Source organism: Medicago truncatula, chromosome 5 (genome assembly GCF_003473485.1).
Source record: "Medicago truncatula cultivar Jemalong A17 chromosome 5, MtrunA17r5.0-ANR, whole genome shotgun sequence".
NCBI classification, from domain to species: Eukaryota; Viridiplantae; Streptophyta; class Magnoliopsida; order Fabales; family Fabaceae; genus Medicago; species Medicago truncatula.
In genome coordinates, this window is record NC_053046.1 from 41,372,018 (window position 1) to 41,385,866 (window position 13,849).

The window sequence follows — 13,849 nt, forward strand, 5'->3', positions numbered from 1 at the left end:
TTTCCAGCTTCTCCAGATTAGATTGACACCACCCTTTCTGTGAGAGATGCTTTGGACCCTGATGGTGATTGGTTAGAATTTTTTGCCTGATGGTTTTGTGCGGGAAGTGCCGATCTAGTGCAATAACAAAAAGGATTAGCTCATTTGAAATGAGGAAGTTGATTTAGGGATTGGAGGTAATAGAAGCATAACTTCTTCTGTCTCAATTGGATCAGACCTCAAAATCTATGACAAAGGAAGAAAAAGCACAAAAGTGAATAAGCTAATAAAAATCATAATCATGCAATATATGGAAAGAAGAAAGTCATCCTTTCGTGGCACGAACAAGGTTTAGGTTTGTTATTCTTGGTGTTGATGGTGTTTGTTTTTGAGGTTTGTTACGAGATGGGTCAACATAAGTTGTCAAAGGTTTGGGTGATGAAGAATTATGATTTTTTGATATGATTGTTTAGATTGATGATCTTGTTGTTTTGAATGTTGAAGTTTGAAGACTTTTTGGGTTTTCAACTTGTTTTTGTTTTAATTTTAATTTAATTTTTGTAATTTAAAAAAATGTTAATTATTTTAAATCCAAGTGGATTAAAATAATCATAGTTGACATTTTATATTGTAAAAAATGACGCCGCATAAACTTTGATTAGTCAAAATTAAGAGGGGCTTAACTTTCGCAAAGGAGAGTCAAAATCACTAGATTTAGAACTTTGGGGAGTCAAAAGTGCATTTCAGCCTAATGATTTTAAAAATTTATAAAATGATATTTTCATTATTTATTATTTAAATATATTTTTATTCTTTTTGTCAATGTATATTTCGTCAAAATAGTTTTCTAAGAGTTGATGAAAACTATGGAAAGCTTGAACAATCACCTCCATATAAGGTATTAACGGAAACCGTATAAACTCATTTTTTGAGTATTCAAAGTCTTTAATTATGATTTGAGTATTCAAAGTCTTTAATTATGAAGCTCAAACATCTCTGAGATTACCTCTTTGGCAATTAAAGAATGATCAGTGTTTTCCATTTCTTCGACACGCCTTATATACTCTTTAAACGCATCCAAAACACATATACGTTGGTTATAAAGATATGTCAAAACAATGATGATCAATGAGAGTCAAAAATATTAAATTTGATTACATCATTTTAAACTTTCATAGTAGATAGGTGAATGTATTTAGATACACATGTATATTTTGAAGTGTTCGTGTGTGTCATGCCAAGTCTCCATGTCTAAGTTTGTAAATCATAGATCCCTGGTATTCTTACCACTGGATCTGGCCCTGGGAAAACTGGCATAACATTGTCTCTTAGTAAATGAACACGGGAAATCATAGGTCCCAAGTGTCCATAAATTAATCACGAGAATTTATTAAAGACACTAAACTTGAACAAGGTATGAAAGAGATCCCACATGTTTTGAGAATGACTCCAATAACAACATATTTATTCCAATGTGGTAAATACTAGCCAGCATATTTTTCATATGGATGTAGAAACAGCTGCTTATTCGTTACATAAACATAAAATCTCGATTGTGTACATCTTTTTTAAAATACTTATCAATGATAACATTACTGGTCATACATAAAACTTCTTACCAATTCAACAAGAATAAAGTTAACTGACATCATATACTATGTACTGATGGTTTTCCAAATGCAAAGACAAATCCACCTAACAGCTTGATAAAAGTTATTAAACTGGATGATGAAAGACGAGATAGATACTAAGAAAATAACTAAAATAGGGATCAAGTAGCGGTCATCTGAGTCTGGGCCTTCAGACTCTCAGCTGAACCAAAAAAACCGCGGATTTCACTGCTTTCTGATATGGTGAGGACACTTGTTCAACAAATATTTGGCCTCTGAAAGTCTGCCTTCTTGAAATAAGGATTCAAAAATTTGAAGGTAAACTTTATGAGAAGGGTAGTTATTCTTACTCAAAACTTTCAGGAATTTTGCAGCATCCTCCATGGTCCCAAACTTCGAAATATACTACACAAATGATTTAAGGGATGACCACCGCAAACGAAGAAGGTCAAGTGCCTCCTCGAACTTTCTGACTCCTAATAGACTTTCAATCAGTTTCTTGAATGTAGTAGCTTTTGATATATATATATACCATACTTACCGGTTAACTTTAGAAACAACTTGTATGCACCATCTATTCTACCTTGAGTAAGTAAAGCATCAACCAGAACTTCAAACAAATCATCATCTACGCCGGCAAGATTCTGTTCAATCATCTTAGCAAGAGAAAGTAATGCTTTGTCTAGTTCACCAGCATCACAGTACCCTTTGATCAAGATCTTCCAAGTCTTGATCACCTCATAGTCGTTGACCATCATGTACACACCCCTGATAGTGAAGCAACCGCAAGCTTGCATCTCATCAATTACCTTACTTGCTTCTTCAAACCTCCTCAGCTTACAAAGTCCAGAAGCAATTTCATTATGGGTGAGTTTATGTGGCTTGTAGCCAGCATTTGTCATGGTCTTAACAATAATTTGAGCTTCATCAAATTTCCCAGCACTTGTAAAAGACTTAAGGATACCATCATAGACTTCCTTGGAAAGAGTATACCCCCTGTCGACTCGAATTTGTTAGCTACCCTGAAAAATAAATCCAAACCTGGCTCATCGCTTTCAGCGATGTTCTTTAAAAGCATAATGCAGTCCAGAACTGATGGCTTGTATGAACTATCCATCATATGCTCATGAAGCCCGTCCATCATCCTATTCTCTTGAAGCTGCCTCGATATCTTTATGGAAGTATTGAGATCCAATTCATGACCGACACTCTTCATCTCCTCGATACTCCAAAACTCCTCAATTGAGTCCATCTTAGCAAGAACTCTTGCAACATAATTGTAAGTCACGGTATTATGTTGATAACCAGATTGCTTCCCAACCCAATGAAAAAACTTGTAAGCCTTTAAAGGACGATTTTGAAGCCCTTCCAAAACCCTTATCACAAAATCATCAGTAAGTTGTTGAATTCTAACATTTGCAAGTTGATTCTCAACCTTATCATCATCATCCCAATCAGGCCCTAAAATGATATCAACCACTTTGGTGACAACACTTTGCATTGTACTTTCCTGAAGCATCTCACTATAAAAGTGTGAAAGAGCCAGGCCATCACTAATCATCTTTTTATCCTTTTCAAACCATGATGAAATTGCCAAATGAGGTAAAACCCTTTTTCCTTCATTGTCTGTAAAGTAATCCAAATTTGCTCTTTCATATAGCTGTGTTATTCTTGGCTAAGACACTAAGAACTAAGCTATAAAGTGAAGAACTTGGCATATAAACCATTGTTTCTGAGTGACCCAGTTGAAAAAAGAAAAAACTTTATGTGGTTTATGATCCAATCGCTTCAAAAACGTAAACAACAGTTTCATGGGTTAAAGATGGACGATATTGTTTTTCTAACTCATTCTCTAACTTTTCAGACCATTCGTTTTTATAAACAAGCTGTAAAATAGAGTCTGGTTTCAAAGATGAAAAATAGAGTTTTTGTTGAAAACGTAACAAAAAAGAAATCGATGGATTTACCTGGTTATGAGTTGCAAGAATTCGTGTAGCTATTGCCTTCACACGGTTCATCGCAAAAGATGAAATTGTTGCGCGACACAACACCAACGTAAGTGTAGTGTAGTTGCTTCGGAGGGTTTAACGTTTAACGACAGTTTTTGTTTTGTGGGACTAGGGCGTGGATTAAGCATTTCAGTTTACTAGATAACCCGGTTGAATTTTTCTAATTTGTGTGCGGTCCAATTATTAAATACCTAAAATCAAAACATATTTGGATAAAATGGGTTTGTTTGTTTTATCTTTAACATGTCATCGTCATCGACCAACATTTGATCATCGTTACTTTGACCATCGTCAACTACTCCTGCTCACCATTGACTACTAGTTTGACCATCATCGGTAATCACCGTGACCATTGTTATCCATCTTATACCATGTCCCATCAAAGATTGCCACTCTATTCATCTTTGATCACCAATCTAATCATCACTACCACTTCGACGACCGATGGTCACCACTCCATGCATATATGACCACCATTGACTACCAATTTGACCATCAGAAGCTACCACACTCAATAGACATGGCAGCAAAACTCATACCTGCGGGTACCCGTCCGAACCAAACTCATTTTGACGGGTTTTCCTCGCTTTGACTGGGTTTGGAAATGAGTTTGGGTTTTCCCCAATTTCAAAACACGGGTGCGAGACGGGTAACGGAGATATAGGTATTCACCCAAACTCATACCCAAACTCGTCCCGAATATAGAAAATTAATTTATTACCTCTTTTATATAAATAGTAATGAAAATCCTAAATCATTTTACTCACATAGTCAGAGTTTCAATCTTTCAGATGACACTCACTTATCATAGTTCTCTCTTATCTCATTCCATATCTCACACTCTCGGTCTCTCTCTTCTCCATCACCATAGCCATCTATCGATATCATCTCTATCCTAGATAATGCATTACAACACTTCACTCGGGGCTAAAAAATACTTTTATTTTTATTAAAAAAATTATCCATTGCGGAATGGGGATGGGGGCGGGTATACCCGAACCCGTCGGGATGGGGATGAGATTCTATCTATCATCCCTGCTGGGTATGGGTAGGGTAACGGGTAAATATTTGGACGTAGGGTATGGGGACGGGGAAGGTCAAACCCATCCCCACCCCACCCCACCCCATTGCCATGCCTCTCACCACTACTCCAACCAGCAAAAACCACCATAGTGATCACGAACACCGACCTCCACTGTGACAACAGTTGGTATAAGTCCTAGAAGCCAACTTTTTAATATTTGAACTTAGAGCTTGTATTTTGCTTTTTTTTTTTTTTTTTTTGAAAAATATATTTTACTATTTATTTTATAATGTGAGGCATTTTATTATTATGCTTGTTTCAACCTAATAAAGTCTTTAGAATAGTTAATATGTTTAATCAGATTTTAAGCTCAGTATTTTTTATTAAAATAAAAAATCTAAATTTGTATAAAAAAACTTAATTGTTCGATCTCGATTTAACAAGGTCATCCACTTTATAATCTTATCCACTATATAAAATTGGCTCGGAAGAATAATAAGGATCTCTTCACTACCCTTGTTTTAGAATTTTTCGTTTCATCAAATTATATGCTATATTCTTCACTATGATTCTCATGTTAAACTAAGGAATAGCTACCACTGTGGACCGATACTACGCAAAGGTAGAACACCATAGAAACTTCGCTGACTTTATAATAAACAACCTTGATTTCGCTACGCTCAATAAGAACCTGGAATAGCTACCCTAAGACGATATCTTGAAATTTCAAGACAACTATTGTTAACATCTCTTGGCGTCCTTTTTAGAAATGCCAATTTATTTGATATTGTTCAAATTGTTTTTGGAGTTATATGTTGTTCTCATTGTTTCTCCTTAAGTTTTGAATGCTTCCGAGCTTTTTTGAATTTTGATTGGGTTGCTTATTATGCACAACAGGTGCATGGCAGCTCGGAGCATATTTTATCATCCGTCAGGTGTCATACATGTCTCTCCTTTGATATTTAGGATTGGAAACACCGTGACAAGTATATCTGCCGTTGTTTCCTCAATCGTTATCTAAATCTTCCACAAACTCTAACACCTCTTTTAATTAAAAAAATCAAGGTTCATTTCTTTGGAAAACTAGAATTAAGAAAAAAATATTGAATATACATTTACTCCCCACTAATAATATAATTTTCTACTTTTAGTCTATTAATTTTGTTTGCCTATTATTGATCACTGATTTTTCAAAATAACCACTGCAATTTCTTCCAGTTTATTTTATTATCTAACATAAATAATATTTTTCGTGAACAGCATATTATATAATGTAGATAGAGTATACATAGGGCAAGTATTTCCCCTTTTCCTACTTGTAAATCATGTAATCAAATCCTTTTCAAATTATTTCCTTTTTCTAATAACAAGACAAAAAATATACTACTAATAAACTAGACTACGGAAAGAACCAAATATTATGTAATCTTGTTCCTTTTCTCTTCCTTTCCTTTAGGATAATTTATGAACATATTTATCTCACAACACATGTACAAAATACCAAAATACACGTGGCTTTGGCCTCACCCAACTAAGGAAATTATACCAATGACACCAAAAAAATGAGCCACACTATTCATGTTCTCATCACCCTCTAAAATGTAGTCAAAATGGCCTAAAATAACACGTAGATTAGGTACCTTCCTAGCAAGTCAATATGAAAAGAAAGACTCGTTTTCTTTCTTTTTTCCAATTTTGTTTCTTCTTCTTATTTTCCTCTCTTATTTTATATGTACTAGACAAAGGAATTAGCGTAAAGAACAATTTAGAAGTCAATTATGGGTTCTCCAACTTTCAAATTTCTTTCTATCGTCCAAGGCAAGTTAAAGAGCTTTGCCATGATAAACTTGAAAATTTTGTTCACATTTATATTGTGTGTTGCACTTGAAAAGAATAGGGTTGCCTTCATTGCCCTTGCATAAGCCCTTGCCTATATATGAAAGGTACAAGATAATTATTAATTTTGAAAGAAAAAAAAAGCCAAAGAATATGGTAAAAAGTAACACTATTTAAAGGCATGAACTGTGAATTTGTACCCTCAAAAAGAAAAGTAAGAACTGTGATTGTGAACATGACTAATCTAACTTTAATCAACATGCATGTAGGCCCAAAATTTTAGATGCTAAATACGGAAATAAGAAAGTTAAATCCACTTAAAATTTAAGTTGATTATGTAATTATTATTCAATTACCTGTGTTACAATTGTCCATTGTAAATCTGGGGGAAGTCTAACAAAATCATCAAACTTGGTTCCTATTAGAATGGGAATTGCAGTCTGCAATTGAATGTAACATTGGTCATCACAAATTCCATATAACATAATAATACATCTAATTAGGGATAATATTTGTAAGCATACATCAACTTATAAATTTAATGAGCTCCTATCTCTATCACATGTTCCTGAAAAATTAATGTCACTTACCACTTATCAGCCATAAAAGCTACTAAAGTTTCATCACTATAATAACGTACTAGTAACTCTAACCATTTCTATTTTAACTACCTCAACTTTTTCTTACTATAATAGTTCAAAAGATTTTCGTGTGAAAATGAAAAGCATTTGGAAGTTGGAACTACACTTTACTTGGTGGCATTTACTTTACCAAAGAAATTTAATTTCAGTGACACAAAAAGTAAGAAATCGTACCTGATTCCACTTTCTTGCTTCACTGTACCATCCAACAACACTGCAAAAACACAGGAAGTGCAAACACACAAATAATTATTTCTACCATTATATTCCTAACCTATAGAACTTGCATAAAAGAAAAATATAGTAATATTTCGGCATACTTATTTCTTGGTCCTTTAACTAAATTTTGAGGTTCAAATTGGTGGCTCCACCCAAATTGGTCCCATATTAGTCCTTTTTCTCGAATACATATAATCGGTGTTAGTGAAAGTTGATGCGATATCTCACATGACCTTCACTATAAACTAGTAGTTGAAATGCATCACAAAAACCTTCTTCTCCAAAAGCATAGATTTTAAGATATAATTCTTCTTCATATTTTCTTTAAATTTATGCATCTAAACTAATATATATTCTATTTAAAATGTTTCCTTACCATGTTAACTCCATGTTAGAGCCACAAATAAACTAAAAATGTTAAGTTAAAAGGATCAAAGTGACACTTTTTAAAATTATAGGATCAACTTAACCTCAAAATTAAGTTAAGGGCAAAAAAGAAGGTAATTAAGCTTAATAATATTTCAGAACTTACTTGTTTAGTGTAGAACGACTAGTGAGATCAAACATAATCAGTAGAGCAACTGCATCTTTACAAGCCATGGGAATTTGATCCAAGGACTTTTTGTCACCTACTCAAACCCCGCATAATAATTTTTCATCAATAACTAACTCAAAAAAGAAAAGGTAAAAATATTTTAAAAATAAATAAATAAACCTAATGAGGTAAATCTAAAATTTAAATGCAGAACATGGAACAGAGCTCATGAAAATTAAATTAAATTAAACAAAATTAAATCACCTGCAACATCCCATATACAAAATGAAATACGAGCTCCTTGAACATACAAAGTTTTGTCCATTAAATTCAATCCTTCCATTTGCAAACTCCTCTTCTCTACCTCATTTCCTACATACTTGATCTGAAAAAGAAAAAAATTCATTCACATAAAAACCTATGAAACACATACACCTGACACAAACACCGAGCCATCAACATCGATCATAATTTGAGAAAATCGCATATTTCAATCCAAAGTAATCACATGTCTCAGTACCAAACACTAACACATGTCAGAAGTGTCGGTGCTTCAAATATAAAAAACAACCAACATAGCTAGTTAACACTAAAATGAAAATCTACACATGACCCATTTCAACATTTAAGGTAAAGTAAAAAACTTGCTTACCAAAAAAGTAGTTTTCCCAATATGACAATCACCCAACAAACTAATCTTAAGGTTCACCAAATCAGAATCTGACTCATACCCATTATTGGTATGCTGTTGTTCTCGTGTGAAACCATCATCAACGGTGGCAGGAGACGGCGACAACGAAGAAGAAGAAGAAGCAGAAGAATGATTAAGAGATAATCTTCTATATTGAGCTGGTGATCTTCCAACAGAACAAACCATAAGTTTATTCCAAATGAACCTAAAAAACTGACCAACAAAAGATACCCTTTGAAGCATACCATATTTAACGTCAACCTGAACAATTTTCCTGCAGAGTTGTGTCATCTTCTTGGTTGTTTCTTGAATCACTTTTGCCATTGAGATATGGCTATGTTCTTAGACATTGACAAAGAAGTTGTATTCTATTCTATTCTATTGAAACCTCTCTTCTTGTTCTTCTTGTTTGTGCATATGATATTTTTTAATGAATTTTCTTTGTTTCTTTATTCTTTCTTGTTGTTGGTGTTGTTGATGATGGGGCGTTTGGTTTTTGGGTCCCACCAAGTGTATTTCTATTTCACACAGAAACAGAGGACCAAACTAAAGTAGAGAAGTACATGAGATGTTGCTTTTTTATATAAGGGACAGTTTACCGGTTTTTTTCAATTTTGTTTCCTATAATATCCTTTATAGCCGCCTTCTTCATTACTACATTTGGAATGGGTACTTTGGTAATTCCTCTACTCTAAAAGAAAATATAGTTAAGAGGCTTAGAGCATTATAATGGGAAAATAAAAATAATATCAACAATGATAACAGGACACAGAAAAACTAACACAATACGGACACCGTATGTCTATACGGGTATTTTTCCTTTTTCTTTTTTTCTTTCTCTTTCCCTGTTACTCTCCTTCTCTCACTCCTCGAATGTTTTCTTTCTCATGTCATAGCTCACAACCACAGCTATTACACATTCTCATCCCTCCACAACTCTCCACCAGCGACCGCCGTCGCTGTCCTCCGATCTAATTTCTCTGCAAAAACGAACCTAAACAAAACAGATATGAAACAACATAAATACAACAACGCCGCAGCCGGAGAGAGGCGACGGCCGGTGAGAGGACGATGAAGGTCCTGGTCGGCATGAGGGAGAAGAGGAGGTCGCGATGGATTGAGCAAGATTTGGAAGATGGTGGTGATGAGGACGGTGATGGTGGTGTTTCCACCTCTTCGCCGGAGTTCTCTCTTGTCTGGTCACTCTCACCGGTGGTGATGATGGAAGAGTCGGAGAAGATGAGTTTTCGTTTCAGTGGTGGGTTAGGACGGCGGAGTTGTGACCGGCGATGGTGGGGGAAGGTCTGAACCGTGTTTATAGAGAAGGAGAAAGGAAGAAGAGGATGATGATCAGAGAGAAGTTGCAGCTGAAAACTCAATTATACCCCTGCTTTTTAATGGAAATTCCAAAATTGTCCCTGCTGTCGTATTTGTGTTTGAAAATGTATGTTCAGTTATCATTATTCAAATAATATTTGCTCAAAAATGATTTATATTGAGACACATGAAATATTATGTTGGTTTGATTGCAATGATCGTTGAGTATGACTCATATATGCGGATATGTGAGAAGATGTTCGGTTTAAGAATAAACATGTAAATTCAGTTACAATCTAAGTAACCTTAATTCATAAATAACATAGAAGAAAAGTAAAACATTCGCTCTTGTGTAAGAAATGCTAGCATAATTGATCGGTCGATCTGTTCTTATGGGTTGATCTTCTTACTTAAGTTTCAAATTGTTAATCTAACAATATTAAACTTGTTCTTTTTGAGAGTGAGATATTAGGCTTAAGTCTTGTGGATGAAAAAATTGATTAAGATTATAACCTCACAACAAAGTGATTAAGGATTTGTTTGATAAAAATATAGATAACTAAAAAGTTAGTTGATAATAGATAAGTTTATAATTGATCGCGAATAAATTAGCTGACCATCGATAATGAATAAACTAGTTGATTGAGTTTAAAATGTTATGTAAAATTGGCTTCTTTTTTTTTTCAACTGATACCAAGGGAAGAATTGAATAAAAAATGATAAGAGGTAAGCCCAAACATCATTTGAAGTAGTAGTTTATCAAAAAATATTATTAGCTAATAAAAAAAATATAAGCTCGCGAGAAAAAATTGTCACCAAATATATTTATTTTGATAACCTATACTTATAAGCTATAAGTATAAGTTTAGTCTTCCCTAAAAAAAAAGTTATAAGTTTAATCTATCAAAAAATTTACTCTCATTATGAACTACTAATTGATTATATAGTTTTGTGAATAGTGAAGGAGGATGCTTACTAGACATTAGAGGGTTTTTATTGTGTGGGATTAGGAGAGCAAAGCATGTAAGTACGCATTATGTATATAGAAAAAGATTAAGAAAAAGGTATTGTCAAGATGGACTGAGCATCTTATGAGATTTATGGAATTTTCAGAAAAACAAAGGAAAGTGATGTCATGATTTGTTAGTGGGTGTGACCGTGTGGCATAATCCTTGTGTCACTAATAATATATGTGACTCAGAATATTATGAATTGAGATATATTATGTGTTGTTGATTAGTCCTATCATTTGATTATTAGTTTATGGATAAAAAAGAAGAACAAAGAAACTGATTATAATTAAGATTGGAGTGTTGTATGTGATTGTGAATAAAAAACTAAACGCATATACTTGGTCGTTTACTCGTTTTGATTGATGACATATTTTCATATTTGATATTCCATATTTAGTTTACGATAAAAGTTGGGTAAAATTGTTTAGGTCTTATTGGTTATGTTTATTTCTAAAATTAGTGTTAAAATACTAGTAAAAAACTATTTAAGAAACACACTCCTAAAAATAGGTCATTGTGATGATCAGATTGTTAGTAGATAATATATAAATATATTTGTCAATACTCTCAATTATTGAGATTTTTCTTTGCATTGGTGAGTATCGCAACTCATCTACTCCTTTAAAACATAACACTCCGATAAAAACTAACATAATTGATGGTTTGACATAAATTAAGAAGTCATAAGCAGTAGAAAGGGAATGTTATTTATTTTATTTTATTTTTAAATTAACCTCGTCAATTTTTGGTTGATTCTCATTATTATAGATGCAAAATTAAAAATAATAACGTGAAAATGTTGTATATTAATTAGAAGACATAGTTTACAATTGAGATCCACGGGACAAACTCCTCCTTATTTAATGAACATTTTCAATTTAAGCGAAATAGATTCATAAAATAAAATAAAAAGTACTTTTATTTTAGAGTAAATAGTCAATTTCCTCCCTGAAATTGTAAATTTCATCAATTACCCTCCTAAAATTTCACAACGTTAGTCAATTTACCCCCTCCCTCAAATTTTTCTGTTAGTGAACATGACGTTTTGCAAATACTCCCCCTGAAGTTTTGCACTTATGTGCAAAATGCCCCTCAAACTTAAAAATTTATATTATTTTTTTCTTAAAAACAAACAATTAATAGTTAAATATTAAAGCTAACTATTAATTTTGGAGTTTGGAAAAACTACATACATATATACATCAAAATAGGAAAAAATGTGTATTTTTAAAGTGACAATAATGGTTATTTCTAATAGACAAATTATTATTTTTAGAGGTTTATAAACAAATTAATAATCAGATTTAAATTTATATTTTCTCCTTCACCATCTTAGTCTTTTAACTCCTTCAACAATTTGCTCAAACCATTTAAACTACACAACCCCCAATATTAATCCACATATCATCCCATTATTGTCACTTTAAAAAATACATATTTTTCCCCATTTTGGAGTCTATTTTGATGTATATATGCATGTAGTTTTCCCAAATTCTAAAATTAATAGTTAGTTTTAATATTTAACTATTAATTGTTTGTTTTTAAGAAAAAAATAATATAAATTTTTAAGTTTGGGGGGCATTTTGCACATAAGTGCAAAACTTCAGGGGGGTATTTGCAAAACGTCATGTTCACTAACAGAAAAATTTGACGGAGGGGTAAATTGACTAACGTTGTGAAATTTCAGAGGGGTAATTGAAGTTTTGTTAATTTTAGGGAGGTAATTGATGAAACTTATAATTTCATGGGAGAAATTGACTATTTACTCTTTATTTTAAGAATATATCTCTCTTTAAAGTTTAAACATTCCTTCAAAATAATCTCTCTAAATAGAAGTGTTCAATGAACGGAGGGGTCTTAATCCGTCCACACCCTGGATTGGACGTCGATGCAGTCAACGAGCTTTAGACTCTCTGATCAAGCTCAAAATTCTATATCAAATAAAAATTTAAAATTGTATTGATATCTGAATCGTCTAATTTTGATCGAACGGTCCTCTGATACTGCCTGCATACATCCTTGACCGCTTCAGATCCAATTCTCTCCATCCCTAATTAATGACGAATAATTGAATCTGATTGGTGGATCTAAATCAAGTTAGCATAATCTAATTTATTGGATAAAGGAAAAAGCCTGCTGCGGCGTGCAAGCATGCCCCCTTGCACCAAACGGGATGATTAAAATACACACAACAACATTGTTATAAAATCCATTCAAAAAAAACATGGTTTTTATTTTTATAAAATAAACTTAATTAATCACAACACATATGTAAAAAAAAAATAAAAAATGAGGGATATGTATTATTTATGAATTACATTATCAAACACCTGCATGCAACAATCGGGATCTGGGTTATTTCCTTTTAAATAGTCTCTACATGCTTAATTTCCAATTTTCATCATTTTCTTATATTTTTTCTCATTGATCTTTTCACCATTCTTCTCTCTATCTCATTTCTATAAAACATTTTGTTTTTTTATGCATAAAATGAGACAATCCAAACCTGTAATATCTTTATTGTACAAAATATTAATGTCACACTCCATGGGGTGTGAAAATATTATGAAAAAAGGGACATAAAAATGGATATTATTCTGACCAAAAAAGGGAAAACGTTGATAAAAAAAATTTAAGGATTTTTTTAATAAATATTGAGAAGCATGGTAAAATTCAACGAAGAGAAGATAAGAATGAATGAAAGAAATATTGATTTTGGAGGTTTTTTTTTTTTTTACCCAAGTCCAACTTGATTTTGGAGGATTTGATAGAATGAAATTGATGAATAATTACAATGTGTGTAAAACGTGGCTATAAAATAACTAAAATAACAAACTAACAATTAATCATAACCAATTTCCGATTAAATTTAAAAATAAATACATTTAAGAATATAGTGTGGAACGAGTATAACAAATATATATAAAAAAGATTTAGTCCTCTAAAATGAATAAAGTATAAAATAATAAAATTAA

The 13,849-nt window shown here is 32.6% G+C and overlaps 2 protein-coding genes across 2 annotated transcripts; both read right to left on the reverse strand.

The window, feature by feature from the left end:
- Positions 1 to 1,471: 1,471 nt before the first annotated feature.
- Positions 1,472 to 3,913, reverse strand: LOC120580575 (pentatricopeptide repeat-containing protein At3g48250, chloroplastic). The gene is made up of 2 exons (XM_039834471.1): positions 3,557 to 3,913; positions 1,472 to 3,215 (listed from the first exon to the last, which is right to left on the reverse strand). Exon 2 carries the CDS (start codon positions 3,148 to 3,150, stop codon positions 2,488 to 2,490), a length of 663 nt encoding a protein of 220 aa, XP_039690405.1. The 5' UTR covers positions 3,151 to 3,215; positions 3,557 to 3,913; the 3' UTR covers positions 1,472 to 2,487.
- A 2,117-nt stretch (positions 3,914 to 6,030) lies between these two features.
- On the reverse strand, positions 6,031 to 9,104 carry LOC11433019 (septum-promoting GTP-binding protein 1). The gene is made up of 6 exons (XM_003617433.4): positions 8,506 to 9,104; positions 8,118 to 8,238; positions 7,851 to 7,947; positions 7,274 to 7,313; positions 6,815 to 6,898; positions 6,031 to 6,552 (listed from the first exon to the last, which is right to left on the reverse strand). Exons 1-6 carry the CDS (start codon positions 8,866 to 8,868, stop codon positions 6,388 to 6,390), a joined length of 870 nt encoding a protein of 289 aa, XP_003617481.1. The 5' UTR covers positions 8,869 to 9,104; the 3' UTR covers positions 6,031 to 6,387.
- Positions 9,105 to 13,849: the final 4,745 nt, after the last annotated feature.

Excerpts from the sequence above, each read along its gene's own strand:
- LOC120580575 (XM_039834471.1), bottom strand. The coding sequence starts at position 3,150 with ATGATTAGTGATGGCCTGGCTCTTTCACACTTTTATAGTGAGATGCTT.
- LOC11433019 (XM_003617433.4), bottom strand. The coding sequence starts at position 8,868 with ATGGCAAAAGTGATTCAAGAAACAACCAAGAAGATGACACAACTCTGC. Across the intron at positions 7,948-8,117 it reads TTGTATATGGGATGTTGCAG|GTGACAAAAAGTCCTTGGAT; the intron begins GTGATTTAATTT and ends GGGTTTGAGTAG. Across the intron at positions 6,553-6,814 it reads AATGGACAATTGTAACACAG|GCAAGGGCTTATGCAAGGGC; the intron begins GTAATTGAATAA and ends TTTCATATATAG.